Below are 19,118 nucleotides of genomic sequence, written 5' to 3'. Positions count from 1 at the left end.
TAGGGTATGTCTCCAGTTTACTTATCATGGTTAAGGAAAAAAAATTGAAAAGAATAAGCAGATTTAGTGAGGTGTAAACATTTGAGGAATCTGGTTAAAGACTATCTTGTAATTCTTTTTATATTCTTGCAACTTTCCTGTCAGGCTAAAATTGTGTCCAAATAAAACATTAAAAAATACAGAGTTATGGTGGGCTAACCATAAAAAAAAAAAAATGGTTTTGATGGGCCAGTCATAGAGAAAGGTTTTCTCCTTATACAGGTACTTTTCATCATGTTTTTATTTGTTGTTGCAATTTTTGTTCTATAATGGAGTTAGATATCACACCCAGAGTCTGCTCTAGGGTCTGCACACACTGTGTCTTAAGCTGTCTCCGTCATTTACAGGTTCTGAAAGTACCAGGCTTATAAACAAAGCACGGTAGAGGCAACTCCCAGTTAGTTACTGCAGCATCTCTATGTCCTAAATAAGCATAGTCTCTGGTTTTGTCACCAAGTAGTTTTGTCACCAAGAAATTGAGAGTTATCTAAATGTGTGAAAGTAATTTTATTAATAATCTTAAGTTGTGTCATGTTAGTCTTATGCAGTGATACAGTGTTAAGTTAGTTAATATGTATCCCGATGTAGGCATTGCTCTGCGAATAGCTGTGTTTTTCTTTGGCCCAGGTATTCACACGTAGATCTTCCAGGAAACTGCTCTCTCAGGGAAACTTCGTGGTGATTTTAAGCAAAATGTTTGTATGCACATTACTGAGAACAGACAAAGATGTATTGGCTGATGAGGTGATTTGGAATCTAAATTTTGGGAGTCAGATGTAATTCTTCTCAGTTGAGGGAGATAACTCTATGGCTTAAGCCCACACACACAGCATATGCCGGCAAATATTACTGTTTGGGTGGGTGTACACCCTGGGGAGCACATGTTTTCAGCCTGTAGGCGGAAGGAAGGATTTTCCCTGATTGATGAATCATCTCAAAGAAGACACAGTTAGTGAATGGACTCATTAGCCATACCCCCACTTGTTTTCTGCTACTCATCTCTGGAACACTAAACGTTGGCATTAGAAATAGTAAAATGAGGTGACAAACACATATTTAAAAATTAAATCCACGTGCTTTTCTATATTTTAAATCACTAGTATCCGAATCTGCTAAACCTTCCAGGCTTTTCCTCCTCGTTGATTAGATTTATTTTATTCTGAATTGAAAGGAGAATTGTGGTTGTCTTGACAACAGAAGTTCATCTCACACACTGATCCAAAGGTGTGCGTCTTAATAATGTGGTTGACGGGACAAAGAGGAACATATGTCCTCTACTTGATTTGGGTTGATCCTTAACAACGTATCTTGAAACAGACAGTCTTGGGCTCCCAAAAGCTAATTGGCCCCCAGCAATGGTGAAATGATCAAGTACTCAATTGCGATAGTTTGTTCTTTGCTACTTGGTTCCATTTTTAGCTCAATTCGTGCCTTTGTTTACAGGCCATAGTGTATGAAGGCCAAGACAAGAACCCAGAAATGTGCCGAGTCTTGCTCACACACGAAATCATGTGCAGGTAAGAAATACCTTGTTCTTTCCCTTTAATTAGCAAGGAGAAGATGAATTTGTATCTCAAATCTAGGTGAGCACAGGCCTATTTTTGGGTGTATATTTTCTTGCTTCTATTAGATGATCTAAAAAGAACTATTAAACACAAGTGTTTGGTAGTAAAGTGTCAGGCATCACAGTGGTTCTCAATTATTTATTAGACTTCATCCCGGAAGACATACATTTCCATTTTGATATCACACTGTTAATGGGCACAAAGCAATGCCCTCCCCTTCTTCCTCTCAATCAAATAAAATACAATATAACCTTTTAGTGTTAATATATGTGTTCAACTGCGTTGCTAGTAAAATGAGTAAGAGTTCTATTGATGTCAGCAGAAGCCTCTGGTTTGGATAAGATTTAAAAGTTATAGTTCCCCTTTTTAATTCTCCCACTTCAAAATATGACCATCAGTACATAGGCATCATTCCTCCTTAAACTTAGTGTGGGTTCCCCTCACCCCTTGCATCTGATCTGTTCCTCTTAGTTACCCTGTATATAACTCTGACAATGTAGCTAATATTTCTCAGTAGTGAGCTTTTGGAAGGATGGCACATTTTTACACCTGAAAGATATCAAAATTCGTGTCACCCGCAAACGAGTGTATTTATTTTGCCTGTAATCAGGCACAAGCTACATTTGAAAATAAGCAAGGAGACCAAATTCACTTTCATGGCCTCAGCCAGTCCTCCACACTTGAGAGAGTAGATGAGAGAACAGCCTTTAGACTTGCGGTATAGGATTTTTATTCTTCATAAAATAACACCAGCGTAAAATAACACCTGATATATTCTGAGTAATTGGATAAAGCATGAAGATGCCACTACGCATCAGAGAAAGGCTACTAATTGCTTTGTTAGCCATGCAGGCTCTCTCTGGCACAAAGCATGCTTGGCTCCTGACTATTACTGACCAATCCCTTTAGACCTTCAGCTGCCACTTCAGCACGGGAGGGTGGGCTTTATTTGCTGCTCATGGACTTGTGGGGAAAGCTATCTTAAAACTCTACAGGTGGAAATGAAATAAAAGGGGCTCAGTGTGTTTTCTTACTGAAATCCCAAATATTAACTTCTATATCTATAATTCTATGTGGATATAAAAATTTCTTTTTTTTTCTCTTCAAAAAGCATGTTTTTAATAGATTATTCTAAATTACTCAGGAGTTTCACAAGTGTTCACTTCAGTGATTTGTAAAACTTGTTAATTATTCCATGAAGAGGTTGCTTTTCCCTACCTTTAAAATAGTAACAAAACCCAAAAATATGGTTTTTCAATTTCTCAGAAGATATCATTAGGCAAAAATTAGTGTCATACTTATATGTAAGCAAGAATTGTAAAACTGAGTTACAGTATTCAGAATTAAATGAGTAAAATCATTTTGAAAAGCATTAAAAGTGATCTCCTTTGTATTACTACTTTTCTGATCATATCTCTATTTTAGCTTCCCACAATTAGCATGCATGTCATTAGAATGAATTTTCTATGTTCTATTACATGTGATTCTAGCAAATAAGGGACAGGCAGAAAGATGGATCTCGAACAATAAGCCAACTAATGTCTACGTATCATAGATTTGCATCTCATATCTGTACATGTTTGGACTATGCTGGAAATAATTCTATTCTTAAAATACTTAAAGATATATTATGCCTTTCACACATAAGCCTGCCCTCTATTAATGCAGTTTATATTTTTCTTGTTCTTAAAATTCATTGGTCCAAAGTACTTTATTATGCTGGTTGGCGTGCTTTACTGCTGATGTTCTTTCTATTTTTCAGAAACATAAAAATAGCAAAAATAAAACTCTCAAGCCACTGAAGGCAAATGATGATATTTGTACTGCGGGGCTAAGAGGGAAAAGCCATATTCAAAATGTCATCCTGCTAATGTTACAGATTACAGTTTTCCTGGCTGCCTATAGATGTGTAAGGGGTACTGTTTGTTTACCAGGCCGCCATGACCCTATTACACAAACCTGTCATCTATTGTGTGGCTAACAGTCTTTTAAATTGCAAATCTGATGCTCTTTAGGGGGCTTTAGGAAAAAAATTCTCACTTTCCACACCATCCTATTTCTCTTGATTTCTTGCCTGTTGTAAGTGGAAGTTGGGATGTGCTGAATTTGCACCAGGGGTGCAAATGCAGGCTCAATTATAAGCATAAAATTAGAGTCTGTTCACCATTAATCAGCCTGGCTAATTGCTATGCACCACCATTAGCCATATGGTGTGAAAGACAGCTTGCTCTCCCCAAGATGAAATTTCTTCATTGCAGACATGAAATAGTGAGGGCCCTGGATTTTAAAATAGCTTGTTTTAGATATTTAATTTCTAAACAACTTTCTGCAGTGCTTTCTATCAAGGCTAACAGCACAATAAAACTTTGCATTTATGTCACAAAAGCTGTATATTTATAGTACATTGGAGCTATGGTAAAGACACAAAAATTTAGATAGACAAGAAAGGGCTTGGATGATTCTGTTTTGTTGCAGGCAAAGAAAAAAGAAAAAAAAAGAAAAAAAAAAAAAGAAAAACACCAGGGAGTTTTGTCTCAGGTGGTTGCAAATTAAAAAAATATATATTTTATTCTGTTGAGAGGGTAACCCCATTGCATGAGCTGGCTAAATAACTTACTGCCATTAGATCATAATTATTGCCTGTCTTTGAGACAAAACCTCTTAGACTTGATGGCATAGAATTCTTTTTGTGGTATTCTGGGAGAGTTTCTGCATTTTTGGTAAGTTGGAATCTATTGTACCAATTATCATTATATGTTGCTAATACTTAGTGGTTAAGTTCTCTAAAAAATATGCCCCCTGCAGGATTTTTTAAAGCAGGAGTCTATAAGGGATTTGATTATATGTGCATCTCAACATCCTGTGTTTAAATGTAAATGGAAAATAGGAACTATGCTTGGTAGGTGAGTCCTAGTTCCCAGTGCCCCAGGCAGGCCAGGGCAGATTTTCTCTCCTTCCAGTGCACAGGAAGATTTCAGGGGATGGGTGTTCTGTTTAGGAAAGCATTCTTTTTCCATTATCAGTGCCCAGCCTCTTGTGGGACCATGAGTTCCCAGGGCAAGCCTGGCCCCTTGAAACAGTCTGTTCTTCCTTACTCTACTGCTGGCTTATTCTGATTTTGTGCTTCGGATTTCTACCTAAGCACGGTTTTCTTCAGGAAAGCATCTCTGGCCCTTGGTCTGAGTTTTGTCCCTTTTTATGAATTCCTATTATATCCCATGCTTTTCCTTCATAGTGCCCAGCACATTGTAACCATGTGCCCAGGACCCGTCCTCCTTTGCTGAGCTAAGAGCTCCTTGAAGGCAGAGAAGTCACTCAGCTTTCCTCTGTTAGTTGTCCCATGTGTGAAATGGGGGGAAAATGTTACTTCTCTCCCAGGGTGGTTGTTAGGATTAAATGTTGTAATCCCAGTAAATACTTACCATGGTGCCTGACACAGGAATAGCAGCGGTATTAGCAGTAATATTAGTAGAAGCAGAAGTACTAATAACAGTGACCCGGTTATCTGCAGCGTCTACCTATGTACCTGGTACATAGTTGTTTAGAGTGAAAGATGATAAAAGAACACTGAAGAGTGTTGCCTACTATAACATTAACATACTTTGTTCATTTGAGGTTTGGTGGTTAAGGATGTTTTCATTCATTCTTTTAACACCTGCTATGTGCAAAGCACTGTGGAACGCAGAGCCAAAGGACTGGTCTTGCAATAAGAGAGTTTACAGGTTAGCCTGGGAGATGCGACCTATTAGCAGGAGGCCACACTACAGTGTAGACAGGGTTGTCTGTGATGAGGGGTGAAGCGAAAGATGGTGGCTGTTCTGAGAAGGGAGGATGTACCTGCAGGTGGGTAGTAGCTGTAGGTATGGGGGGGGGGTGGTGAGATAGGACAAGAGTTTTAGAGGGTATATGAAGAAGTGTCTGGGTCCGTTTGCTGGTGGTCTGGCAGGATTTCTCTGGGGAGAGGATTGCAGTGGGTAGGCTGCAGCCTGGAGCTGGGAGAGTGTCAGGGTAAAAGATAACTAGCTTTGGAAGTCTTTTCCCAAAGGGGGAGCTGAAGTTATGGACTTAATGGGATTGGAAAGAGTGGGAGAATAGAAAGAGTAGAGGCCATGGGTACATTCTTGGGGAGTGGTCATATTTAGCAAGGAGGGAGAGTATATTCAAGAATTAGGAAAAAGAACCTTGAGCATACTGGCCATAGCAATAAAAGGAGGGTGTTTCCCTCCCCATCCAAGATGGATCCCTATCTTGGATAAGTGCTGAGGAGATCCTGATGGACTTGAAGAAAGAAAAACACCAGAGAGCCATTGGTGATCTTTGAGAGGAGACATTCAAGTAGGTGCTGAGGCGTGAAACCAGATTTTATGGGGTTAAGGTGGCAAGGAATGTTGGCGACCCTGGCAAGGAGAAAGGTGGGCAGTGAAGAAACTAACTCAAGAGTAAAGGAGAATTAAAAAAAAAAATTTTTTTTCAACGTTTTATTTATTTTTGGGACAGAGAGAGACAGAGCATGAACGGGGGAGGGGCAGAGAGAGAGGGAGACACAGAATCGGAAACAGGCTCCAGGCTCTGAGCCATCCGCCCAGAGCCTGACGCGGGGCTCGAACTCACGGACCGCGAGATCGTGACCTGGCTGAAGTCGGACGCTTAACCGACTGCGCCACCCAGGGGCCCCAGAGAATTTTTTTTTAAGAGAGTGGGAAAGTTTGACAATGTTTGTAAACTAAGGGAAAGAGTGAACTTACCCTTATCGGTATTAATCAGACTATTCATATAATTCATGTATCTCATTCTGTAGCCACCTGGGCAAAACAGGAAAGAAAATCTTATTTTCTGTTGTAAAGCTTAGAGATTGAGGTGGTGCTTTTCTCCAGTCGAAGGAGTTCTACTTCTAGGAAGAGATTCCATGTCCCTAAGATGAGGATCTGCAGGTCCTATGACTGGGAAACATGTAAATGTTGCTTGCCCTGATTTATGAAGCTGTGTGTCAGGTCACTAGAGATATGCCACCTGTGTTAGTCTGCTAAGGAAGAGACTCATGCGTTTGATTTTCCCTGGCTATGCAAAATTGTCTGAGAGATGCACGATCCTGCTGGGGAAAGGGATGCTCTTTTGAGTCCGCAGTGTTTGTAGGATACCAGGTGCTGGGTACCCACTCCTGTGACAGACCACACTGCTCTCCTGCCACTTGGGTTGCAGGTTGAGAAGGGATGTGAAATAGTGGGCTCCTTGCTCTGTGACAAAGTTAATTAGGAAACTTCAAGTCCCCTGATGGATGCACACTTTAGGGGTCAAACGCCAGGTCTGTGGTTGGCACAGTAAGAGCTTAAGAAACACTGTTTTCAATGGATGAAGATCCATCTGTCACACAGTGATGAGGACATAATTGCACTGAGATTTCTGTCATTAACACAGTAACTTTTCCCTTAAAGTGCTTTCACGTCTGCTGTTCCATGTAGTGTGGTGTTTCAGCCTGAGTGCTCTTCTGCCTTAAACACAAGTGAATCTGTTCTCCCTTCATCCTGTCCTGTTTGGTTAATACCTGTCTTATGTGGGGTGGAGGGGGTGCGTCCCTTTCTTGATCTCTCTGAGTTTGGTAGAAGGAACGAGGGGGCAGCTAGGTTTAGACAAGAGATGAAAGAGAAGGGCCAGAAAGACCATGGTGGGGAAGAAGGACTGGTTTTTGCTCAGCTTGGCTCTGGGCTCAGAACTAGGAAGCAGCAGGGGGATAGATGTCATCTTAGTCTAAAGGAAGACCTTCGTTCCCCAACCTATGGTTGACTTTCCTAGTTTTTTAATAGAAAGTAATATTGCAATACAAAATAGAAAACTGCAGAAGTATGGAAACAAAATATATCCCCTCCCTCCCTTCCTGCTTCTTTTTTTTTTTTTTTAATTTTTTTTCAACATTTTTATTTATTTTTGGGACAGAGAGAGACAGAGCATGAACGGGGGAGGGGCAGAGAGAGAGGGAGACACAGAATCGGAAACAGGCTCCAGGCTCCGAGCCACCAGCCCAGAGCCCGACGCGGGGCTCGAACTCACGGACCGCGAACTCACGGACCGCGAACTCACGGACCGCGAGATCGTGACCTGGCTGAAGTCGGACGCTTAACTGCGCCACCCAGGCGCCCCTCTCCCTTCCTGCTTCTTATCCTACTCCCTATAGGTTTCTTCTCTGAAGTTTCTCTTCATTTATTCAAAACATATTTCCTGAGGGCCTCCTGTGCCCTGGGCTCTGTTCTAGTTGCTGGGGTTCTAGGGGTGAACGAAACAGTCTAAGCCCCTGTCCTCATGGAAAGACAGACAGTAAAGAAACAGACAAATAAGTATGGAATACAACGTGATGAGCGCTAGGGAGAAAAGTGAGACAGGATGAGGGAGCACTCTGGAGCAGTCAGTCAGGGAAGGGCTTTCTAAGGCAGTGACTTTGCCTAGAGATTTGAGTGAAGTGAGGGTGTGAACTGGCCTTGCCACATTCACTCTTCCCGTCCCCTCCCCTTCTCCTTTCACCCCTTCATTTTTTCTCCTAGAAATAGGACCATACCATATATACTATTCAGCAACTTGGCTTTCTCGATTCACAATTTGATTTAGACTTCTTTCCTTGAGAGTGTGTAAACACCCACCTTCATCCTTTTTAATCCTGTACATAATTCCATATGTACATGTGTATAAATACACACAGAGATGCATACATATATATGTATACACACATATATGTGCATATCTGTATATTTTTAAAGCGGAGCTCATCCCATGGACACTATTTTGTCACCACCCCAGGTACAGAGCAGGGCCCAAGATGCCCACTTTGGGAGTGACGACTGTGTGGTGCAGTGACATGACCCCCCCCCCCCAAAAGACAGGAAACCTGTTGGGGGACATTCTTCATGCTTTGCATTAAGTTTTTTTTTATAAGTGTTAAGTGACCTCTGGCCCCTTCATTTTGTTTTCTCTTCTTTCCTTCACTGCCCCCTCTTGTTCCTGTTCCATCTTTCCCTGTACACTTCTGTTCTTCACATCTGCCTTTCCCCCTAGGTCCCTTGGGGGCACAGCAGAGAGAAATGGTTCTCATTTATGCCATGCTTCAATTCATCTGGCTGTGCTCAAGGGCGTTTTTATTTTAAGGGGATGAAGCAAGACAGTGCTTCAGTCAAAGGACAAGTCTCAGACCTAGTGTGGCTCTTGCTGGGGGGCAGGTGGTTTGGTGTATGGGGTGGGATGGGAGTCAGTCTTCCTTCCACCTGCCGTGCATGCTTTGAGGGTCAGCTTGGCTTCCTCTATCTGTCACCTTCCTATTTTCTTGGATTGTATTTCCCCCAGTACATTACATCATTCTTGAAGTCATTAGATCAATCAATCAATCAATCAATCAATCTTCACCTTCTCCCTTCTATTTCAGGCCTTAAGCTACTCATTAGGCAAATGAAATTGACAGCTTCTTCCTTTATTAAGCATATGGCTTAGTGGGGGAGTGGGGTGGAAGAAGAAAGATAGTAACAAAAAAAGAATACACAAATCTATACATAAGTATATTATTTGCATTGTGTTAAATGCCCTGAAAGGAAAGAACCAGGAGAAAACTGAAGGGTGTCAGGGCCAGCCTCTCCAGAGAAGGAGCATAGAGGCTGAGCCTCAACAGGCAGTAGAGACTGGCTAACTAGGGAGGGTTGGAGGATGAACAGACCAGGTGGGAAGACCTGCCCAGGTCTGGACCTGAGGTCAGACTGAGTGAGGCATATTGGAGAGATTGAAATTGGCCAGTGAAGTTGGAGCTTGGCAAGTCAGAGGAGAGTGACAGGAGGTTGGGAGGTGGTCTGGCATCATGTCATGCCATAGATCTATTCTAAGTGCTGGGGGAAGCCATTAAAAGGTCTTGGGCAGTGAAGTGACACAGTCCCATTGACACTTTGAAAGATCACTCTGGCTGTTTTAGGCAGTAAAGAGTGGAGGCAGTGAGGCTAGATGGGAGGCCACTGCAGAAGTCCAAGTGAGAGATGAAAGCGATGTGGAGGAGAGGTATGGCAGTGAGGAGAGAGAGAACCAAGCAAGACATGTAGGTTCTACTTTGAAATTGTCATCATACAAGGTAGACGTGTCCCTGGAGCATGTTTAGTCTAGATAGGCCTGGCATGAAGGTTCAGCCATTGGGACTTGCGTTGCCCACTCACTGTTTTGAAAAAAAAGGAAAATGATGAGGAGAGATAGGCCTTCCCACCTACTGGTTTTCTCCCTGAGTAAAGGGGATGTGGTTCTGTGAATAGGTTGGAGACCTGCTGCTTCTGCAGAGCACAGAGAAACTTTGCTCAGGTTTGGAGAAAGAGGAGGTTGGATAAGGAAGGAGCAGGAGGTGATAATAATACTGCCCTTCACTGAGCACTTAGGAGGGCATTGTAAAGCCCAGCTTTATACCCTGATTGCCCTGAATCTGTGCCTTGGCACTTGAGGTGGGGATCACAGATGTTCCATTTTACAAATGAGAAAACTAAGATTCTCTGGGAGAGATTACCTTGCTTAAGATCACATAGGTAGCTCTGTCTGATTCTGGAGCCAGTGTTTTTAACCACCATGCTCCTCTGGAAAGCCCTTGATATGAAGGTGTAGGGGATCAGAGTTAAGGGATGATGGGGTTTAGTTTTTAAATTATTACTTTTTGGTAAGCATTCCAATCACTGTACTTCTCATTCCCTTGTTTTCTCATCTGTTTCTTGGGTATTGGGATATTTGGGCTTTCTATGTCCATAGTACTGGCATAGCAGAACTTAGGCCTAAGGGAAATAGTTCCCTTTGAATCTGGAAAGGAAAGGCTATAAGGTGGACAGAGTGACTTTTAGCTGGGGCTTTGACAAAGGAGATACAGTTCTTACTATTACTTTCTGAAGATATGAGAGACAAAGAGAATTAACACCAAATTTGGAAGCTGATTCTCTTCTCAGAGATAGAGTTACAGCCAGGAAAGTCTACCCAACCAACTTTGGTGAAAGACTGTCTATCCAAAAGTATATTTCTGGGTCCTGAAAATGAAGTTCAATGTTTGGTTGTCTCCAGCAGCTCCCTAAATTTAGGCTCTGTGATTCACTAAGTAAAGTGTGTGTGTGTGTGTGTGTGTGTGTGTGTGTGTGTGTGTCTGTGTGTGTCTGTGTGTGTCTGTGTGTTTCTGTGCGTGCATCCATGTCTGTGTAAGAAGGGAGAAAAGTGCATATTTTATTTGTGGTGCATGGCAGTGTATAACACCTGGATAACTTCCTTGCCTCCTTGACTGATCAAACATGTGCTTTTATAGTGTGCCCCTGGGTGTGGACTGACCAGTGCACACATATTTTATTTGCGAACAAGGCTCAGATGGACAGTTTTCCATTGACTGTGGGTAATTTTCAAAAACCTTAATTTTTCACCCCTTACAAGCATCCCAGTTTTACAAAAACTGACAGCCTTATCAGCACAGCTGGGGTGGGATTTTGATAGTGGGTGCTTTTCTTGCCTATGGCTGCTTTTTTCCTAACCTAATTAAGAGCGTCCATTGTCAGGGCTGTGGTAGCCTTTGGATCAACTGTCCATAATGCTTCCAGAAAACGTAAATGGTGGCCAGCACAGGACACAGAAGCCAGAGAACGTGTGGATCTCCACTTTCTTTTATCTTGCCTTTTCTTTGTCTTCGTTACTATGTTGTACTTTTATTCTCATGAAGATGGTTCAAAAGCAAACAGTTAGAGCTTTAGGATTTTGGGCAGGCTGGGGTTGAAGGAAACGTCTCTCCTGAAAGAGAAAGGAAAAGAAAAAGGAATCCATTTAATACAAAATGACTGGAGGGGGAGAAATCACTCATACCTCATTATTGACGCGTTCCACACAATTAGTGTGATCTTGAGGGAAGAACGTTTGAGCCACCCACAACCCTGAATATTCTTATTGGGTAGATGTAATAATAATGCATTTCACAGTGAACTCTTCAATACTGCGGGCAGTGATGGGGAGACCCCATCTTAGGGCTGTCAGTCGTGGCTCCAGCAGAGTCCCTCTTCCTCCTTCCTTCTTTGTTCAGGGAGAGGTTAAGCCTGGCCATTAACCCATAGGTGACCCACATAGAATTTTCTGTCCCAGGGATCCGTTGATTGCCAGGTATGGCTTTGTGGTAATTCTAGCATTTGCAACCCAGCAATTTGAACCTTCTGTCTGCCTAAATGATGATTTTACATTGTAATGGTTGTACTAAATCCTTTCGTTTTTGCTCCATAGCCGCTGTTGTGACAAGAAAAGCTGTGGCAACCGAAATGAGACTCCCTCAGATCCAGTGATAATTGACAGGTAGGGACCACTCTACTTTCACTGGATTCTTATTCCTCATTATAATGAAACACCTGCCTTGTGTCGCTCATGGGCAAGGGGTAGGAATGCATGTGGCCGAAATTTGCCTGTTGGTCATGACTAAGCTGCGCCGAGCTCTTGCGATTCCTGGGAAAACCATATGGAATGTTCTTTGGAGGCCTGTTTTCTTGGATTGCTTCGGTTTTGTGTATGATTCATGCTCTTAAAGGAGTATTTCTTTCTTTCCTGACTTTCTGTGGCTCAATCCTCATGCTGTGCCAGGAAGCTTCAGAAATAAAATAATAATAGTTTGTGATTTATGAAATGTGGTTGGGTGCTTATAAATATTTAACTTTTATTTGAAAAATGTTTGAATCGTTATCACTTTTAGCTACAGTAGTTCTGTTGGACGTAATCCATCTACATTTTAAGGTTTTATTTATGCATAAAAGCAGTTTTAAAGAGATCTGTGAACCAAGACTTTCTACCGTTATCTCCCGCATTTGATGGTAGCTCATACTGTATTATAAGTTGATTAATTTATCCTGCTTGTCTTAATTATTGTGTTTTTCAACAGACCCATATTACTAATCTGACATGACCAAGTAAATCACTATAGAACAATAAATTTGTTTTAGTTGTTTGGTGCAGTTTGGAGTCAGTGTGTGCACATATTATGCAAAGTCGCATTCCAAATATTCATTTTACATTTTAATTATTGAAATTCATTGTATAGAAACATGAGAAACCATGTTTCAATGTATGAGAAACCATTTGTTACATAGCATTACTCATTGAGAGTTAAATGGCCTGGAAGGTTTATAGATGCTGTCAGTTGTCAGTGAGGAAAAGAGCTAGCTAGCATCCTCCAGTAGCTGGAAAAGAGTCTTGCAAATTAGACTGACAGATCCCTCATTGAGGAAATGAACGGCTGACCAAAAGTTCCTTTCTGGGTTTGGAAATACTGATTAAAAACAAACAACCCTATCCATCTGTGTTTCCAATTCTTTACCTTTTGGGGGCTTACTTTCTTGTTTTTCAGTTAACTGAAAAACTGCTTCATCATAATTTATGTCAAAACATTGATTTATTGATTTTGACTTATGTGGTTCCACAAGCTTCAACCCAATTTTGATTGCCAAGTAGCTCTCTAAAGCTTACATTTCAATTAGACATCTTAACTAAGTATATCTCTAATATTCACCCAAAGCATACACCTTTGCTTGATAACTGAGTACTAATATACTTGATTCAAAGCGAACACGTGTGAATGTTCACTATGCAGTGAGTTGCGCGTGCTGCCCGTGGTGTTAGAGTAGCATGTTTATTTGCGAGAGCAGACATGCCAGTCATGTGATTCCTTCTCCTGCAGTGGAAGATAAATCTTCAAATGAAAAAGGTCAAAAATAAATATAACCTTTATGCTGTTTTGTTTTATTTAAATACATCTCTTCAAAAAACCATTTGTTACTTTGAGCAAGTTTTTCTTATGCTTCTGTTAAAAAGAAAGTGTTGTGATCAAAGGACCAGCCCAAATATTCCCCAAAACTTGGAAACTGTAAGCATTTTGTTCTGCCGCACAGTTCCTTTTGGTTTAGATGATGGCAAGAACCGTACCTTGCCACCCGCAATGAAAACATTTTTTTTTTTTTTTTTTTTTTTGCTTGTGAATGGGTTAAGCTTTTAAGTTTTTCATTTGGTTTTAAGCCGTGACTCTGATATAGAAGGTTGATATGACTGTGGTTTGAATAACATTTGATTTTGACCTGTTCTTGCGGGTTGCGATGGCATAAGAAACTTGACTCAGCAGCGCTGTAATTAGCCCGGCCCCGTGTTTTTGAAACAGGATTGTGTTACCTGGATTGCATTAGTGTGGCTTCTATTGTTGCCGCCTTGCATCTGTCCCAGTAGGGTACTTAAAACCTTTTCTTGGCTGGGGTAATTCAAACAATTTAGGCAAAATAAGTATGCACTTTATACTGTTGGTGGCTTTAGAGATATTGCTCATGACATTTATCCTTTTCACTTTTTTTTCTTTTTGGTTTGACAAAGTAGAAAACAGTGTGTAACCAACGTTGGTCCCTTAAGAGAGGAGTATTTTAAAAACGGCTGAAACCCAGTGTATCTGCAGAAATCTCAACATATGTTTATTTGCTGGCGATTGCCACTGTCTCCCATGAACTGTCTTTTCAAGCAGTGATGCCAGCTGATATGCAAAACCCCATTTAGCTATTTTTATTTGCATCTGAGTTTTCAGAATTTATTTGTCCTTGAGTCTGCCAAAGGTTTTAAAAGCTCCAGTCCTGTCTATGCTGATAGGCGAAACTTTCATTTTTAACAACGAGAGAAGAAAATAACAACAAGAAAAGAACTTACACAAGGAAGGGCAAAATAGAAAAGATTTTTCAATTCCATGATATTGCTGCAAAGGAAAAAAAAAGGACGGCAACCGTGTTTGAATTTCATAGTTTCCAATTTGATTCTATATTACCGATTGCATAATATCTGCGTTACGTGCTTAGGGTTTGATTTGCTTTCAGATTTATGGATGTGAATCCCTGCATATTTTGCAAAAATAGGTTATGGCGCCTGCATTCAGTAGCAACAGTAACTGTTTTTACAAGATGCATACAATGTGCAATTATAGAGCTGAAGATACAGGCAATCACTGTGTTAGGATTTAGCATAGTTTTAACACGAAGTCACCTTTTGGGCACCAATAATTTTTAGCTCCCTTTGCTTGTCCTTCGGATTTTGGAAGAACACTGCTATTTTTATCAGTCAAAAGACTTTTAGCAGTGGTTATTCAGGAAAACTATTTATAGGATAGATAGAAGAGGTTTTCTGGTCATACGGTAGTGGTGCAGGGTAAGCTATTTCTGTGTTAAATTTTGGCTGTATTATTCGCTGCTAGTGACTTGGGGACATCAGCTTGGCATATTTCATCAGAAAAGTGGAATTAACAAAATCAGCAGTTGCATATCGATTTAGAAAATGGGTTTCTACTTCCTTCTTTTATCATAGCATGCAACCAAGTAAGAAACGTATGACCCAAATTCTTTCTACATTTGTGAAAATTTGTCAAGTCATTTCAGAAAAGTTGAGAGGACAATTTCTGTAAATGTAGAAGGTATAGTTGACTGCTAGGTTGTATTCCTGCCCGATGCCAAATGGCTTGATTAAGAATTATAAAGACCAGGCTGTGCCCAATGATCCAGATATGCAGGCTGTGTAGACATGGAAAAAGTCAAATGCATTATGTTTAATAACTGATGACCAGGAACTAATAACAGCAAATTTCATTATCATTGAGGTAAACGGCTATGTGTGGTAATTATTGTTAAAGTAAAAAGTAAAAACTGACTTGCTGTTATTAAATTAAGGTGGAGATTGATTTAACATATTCGCACAGTAACTCATATTTGAATTTAAAAGGTTTGCAATAAAATTCGTGTTTAGAAATTGAATAAATTGTAGTTTTATTACCACATTGCATATCCTTGTGTCCTAACCTTTTTCCTTGGAGTTATCTTAGTTCAATAAATAAAACCTCATTAGACTATTCCCATTTCAACGAGTTTATTAAATTTTGCAGGAGTAATTAGCATAAGCTGTGCTAATTTTTCTGGAAGACTAATGAGGGAGGTTCTTAATTAGGTTTACTTTGTAAGAATCAGAAAAGATGATAATGACAAAAGTCACATAGGGTAGTCTGAATTGGGAACCCAGTTTTTCTGAATCTAAAAAAAAAAAATCTTCCATTTTCTATGTGGAAACTTCTTTATAAATACTTGGACTGAATATCTGAAGTATGCAGACTGTTATTCCGTATCTACTTAGAATTACCAGCCATTCTTGATTTGCTTCAAAAAAATCTTTATTTTCCTATCCTTGACTCGCTAAAGTATCTTTGAGCAATGACATGGATGGATACAGATGGTATTACAAAAACATTTCTTTCTCCAAATTATACTATAGGATTCCTTTCACACAGAGCCCCGAAGTTTCCGGCCAGATTTGTTTTGCTCATTTCCGGTAGGGCAGAGTAGGGTACAGCTCAATATTTGTTTGTTTGGTTTTTCAATTTAGGGTCAGTGTGATTGATGAAATAGACTAAGTAAAGGGAGAAAAGAAGTCCTCAATTCTTCGTGTCCTTGTACCGTGGATCCTGAGCAGTTAACAAGTGGAATTTTCTCTTTTAATGAATAGAAATAATAAAGGGTGACATCCTCCTTCAAATTATGTTTTCCTGTCTCCTGTGAATTTAGACATAGTCCTTCTGAGATATAATGTGGCTTGACTAACCTGCAAGTTCTGAGTTCTTCACAGCCAGTATTAAAAACATGGATTTTTAAAGCCTGTTGACTAATACAACTCTAAAAATTTTGCATTTGCTTACTATAACTTTAACAGATTTGTCTTTCTGTTCCATTTATGAGATCCCTGTATCTGTGTTTGAGATGTAAGCCTTGTGATGCAACATTTAAAAAAATACATGAATTTTATAACATGAGAAACCTAGCTTGTTTAGAATTACTGCTCTTCAGGCCACACTTACCCGAGGATGTCCCAAAAAGCAATAAAAGCCTGCATCTGTCTTTTCCAGGATGTCTAAAGATTTTCCACATCTAGATCACTTTCACTTAGGTAACACAAGTTGGGTTTGTGTTATGATTATTGTTTGAAAGAGAATATTCAGGAGTAAAAATAATAGAATGCTTATTTTACCTGTTAAATTAACATGACATACATCATTTGAACAGCTTAATCATGTAAGGGTTTTTCAGAGAAAAAAATTTATTTAAGATCCATTCTCAACTAAAAGGCACAAATGCTGCGATTCTGTGACTGAACTTTTTAGAAAAGTCCAGTGTTGTCTTATGAACATCTAATATCCTGATTAAATTGGCCCAATGTATTTATATAAGATAGATGTTCATCTGTATAATAGGAAGACAATGGTAAAACTTTGGAATTACCATAGAGTAGGGTGGGGCATATAATAAAGTCTTCAACTATATGAACATGGCATATACTTTTATTAAAGTTGCAAATGAGGCTTTTTTTGTCAGTTTCATTTCATTGATCTTTCAACTCTTATTATTTTGGTCTCTACCCAGTGTTTAGAAGGGCCAACCACTAAACATAATCACACTGTAAGGTACACAAACCGCTGTCTGGAGTGTGAACAACCAGGATGCAAATGCATTTCTTGGAGTTCTGATAAGCCTTTATACCATCTGATTTCCTAACCTTGATTGCTCGGTAAAAATAAAAGAAGGAGGAATTCACCCCTTAAAATTGCCTCAGGCAGGATAATTGCTGTCTTCTCGGTTGGATTGAGAGGTTTGCATTTTTCCAAAAGTGAAAAGCCAGTGTTGACATTGAGCATGAATTTATGGTTGTTTATTAACCCTAGTGTATTTAAACATTTGTTTTCTCAGTGGGAATTCCTATGTGATTATTAGCGATGAGGCTTATGTGAGAGAGTATCATTCTAAATTTTATCACATATCAGATAATACCATTCTGAATATGAGATGAGCCCTGTACATTTGTGTGCAGTTTACTACCATGATAAGAAAATAACGAATACAATAAGCTAATAGCAGTCTGTATTCCATTTGCTATCAGCTATTCCCAAATACACAGCCAGGATACATTAAAATGCATTTCAAATATGCTGACAATATATCATAATGCAAAGTACTTTTACATGGTATAATACTACTGCAGACACTGTATAATGAACAACAGTGGTTTTCCTGTAAAGGAAATAATGGCAGCAACTTCCAAGAAATGTATTTAACGAAGCTTCAGAGAATCAGCAGTGTATGTGTGACTGGCCCGGGTGTCTGCTCGTGGTGTGGGTTTTTATCCCATGTCATCATAACTTTGCTTTTGTAACAGTTTTGGAAAAATACAGAAATGCGTACAAACTCCCCTGTGTGTCATCTAGCAACTTTGTGTAGTCAGTTTGTGATGAGAATATATCACTATATTAAATATGCTTTTGCTTTTCTAAAAGAAGTTACTTAGAATGGGAAAAAAACCCACCCCTCCCCAAGTGCAAACTCTCCATTGATAAATTCCCCTCTCTCCTCCCTACTGCCAGCACCTGACCAAACTCTCTAACAAAAATTGACCAGATTTTAAAAACTCCATTTAGAGTTTCCTTCATATAAAGAGATGGTATTTTAGTCATTTTAATTTGCATGGGGCATTAGCTGAAATAGACTACTAATTTTTCATTCTCTCCTATCCCGTGTCCCATCCTTCCTTTTATAAACCATGTAACTATATCCTGTCCTGGACAATATAAAAGTGACCTAAATACTCCAATTGCAATCAATGAAATATGGTGAACAGTACAGGTTTGTTTTTGGTTGCTTACTGCCTTTAAAGGTGTGGGTAGATGAAGATAAATCTCCCTTGAAAACTCTCCAGTTACAAGCCTTTGTCCAGAAGCAAATGAAGGTTTTAACGTTACAGTACTTATTGTAATAGAATTTTAATTGCCTTAATCCTGCTAAAGTGTGAAGCTGAGTGTGTGTGTGTGTGTGTGTGTGTGTGTGTGTGTGTGTGTGTTCTTCATGGGGAGGGGAATCAAGCAAAAAAAAAAAAACCCTGCATATTTTCAATGGGGGGGTGGGGGTCACATATGGTAAATGATGCAAACTTAATGAACCTGATTCTGGGGAAAAGAATGCCACTGGCGTTTCATCCGTGCAATATATACTCCACTTTCAGTGGGAACAGAGTGGTCTTTGCTGTGCTTTGGGGATTTTTATTTTTGAAGGTGAAGTGCTTCGTTTCAGTTCCAAACTTGCCTGCGAACCCTACTTTGGAAAGACTTAACTAGACAAGCTGGCAAATTATATAGCTTGATCCCACACAATAACCTCCAAAATGGCACTCGGTAACTATACCATCCTGCTAACTGTTTGAGGCACAATAGTTTTGTAATATAATATAAAGTAATAGTGTTAGCCAACACATCTTTAATAAGATATTGTTCGTGCCTTTGCCATATGCTACAGAGCAGCCTCTCACTCGGTGGGCCTTTTGATTCCTCTCAATAAGATTATTTCAAATACTCTAATCCTGAATCATTGACATGAATACAAAAGCCTAGTGACATCTAATAGATGCCTCTTAGCTTTGCTTTTCCTCTTGTTCCTTTCCTTTTTCTTCTCTTTTTACCTG

The 19,118-nt window shown here is 39.8% G+C and overlaps 1 protein-coding gene across 11 annotated transcripts in view; it reads left to right on the top strand.

The window, feature by feature from the left end:
* Positions 1 to 19,118, top strand: part of EBF1 (EBF transcription factor 1) — a 390,763-nt gene that overhangs the window by 13,090 nt on the left and 358,555 nt on the right. For all 11 annotated transcript variants that reach the window (XM_040443447.1, XM_040443429.1, XM_040443441.1 and 8 more), the window contains exons 5-6: positions 1,483 to 1,556; positions 11,844 to 11,912. In XM_040443447.1, the coding sequence (XP_040299381.1) occupies positions 1,483 to 1,556; positions 11,844 to 11,912 (143 nt within the window). The remainder of the gene's footprint in view (positions 1 to 1,482; positions 1,557 to 11,843; positions 11,913 to 19,118) is intronic.

This window comes from Herpailurus yagouaroundi, unplaced genomic scaffold, assembly GCF_014898765.1.
Source record: "Herpailurus yagouaroundi ecotype Mexico unplaced genomic scaffold, PumYag 29, whole genome shotgun sequence".
Classification (NCBI taxonomy): domain Eukaryota; kingdom Metazoa; phylum Chordata; class Mammalia; order Carnivora; family Felidae; genus Herpailurus; species Herpailurus yagouaroundi.
The sequence above is the reverse complement of the archived record's forward strand: the minus strand, read 5'-3'. Positions and strand labels throughout refer to the sequence as shown.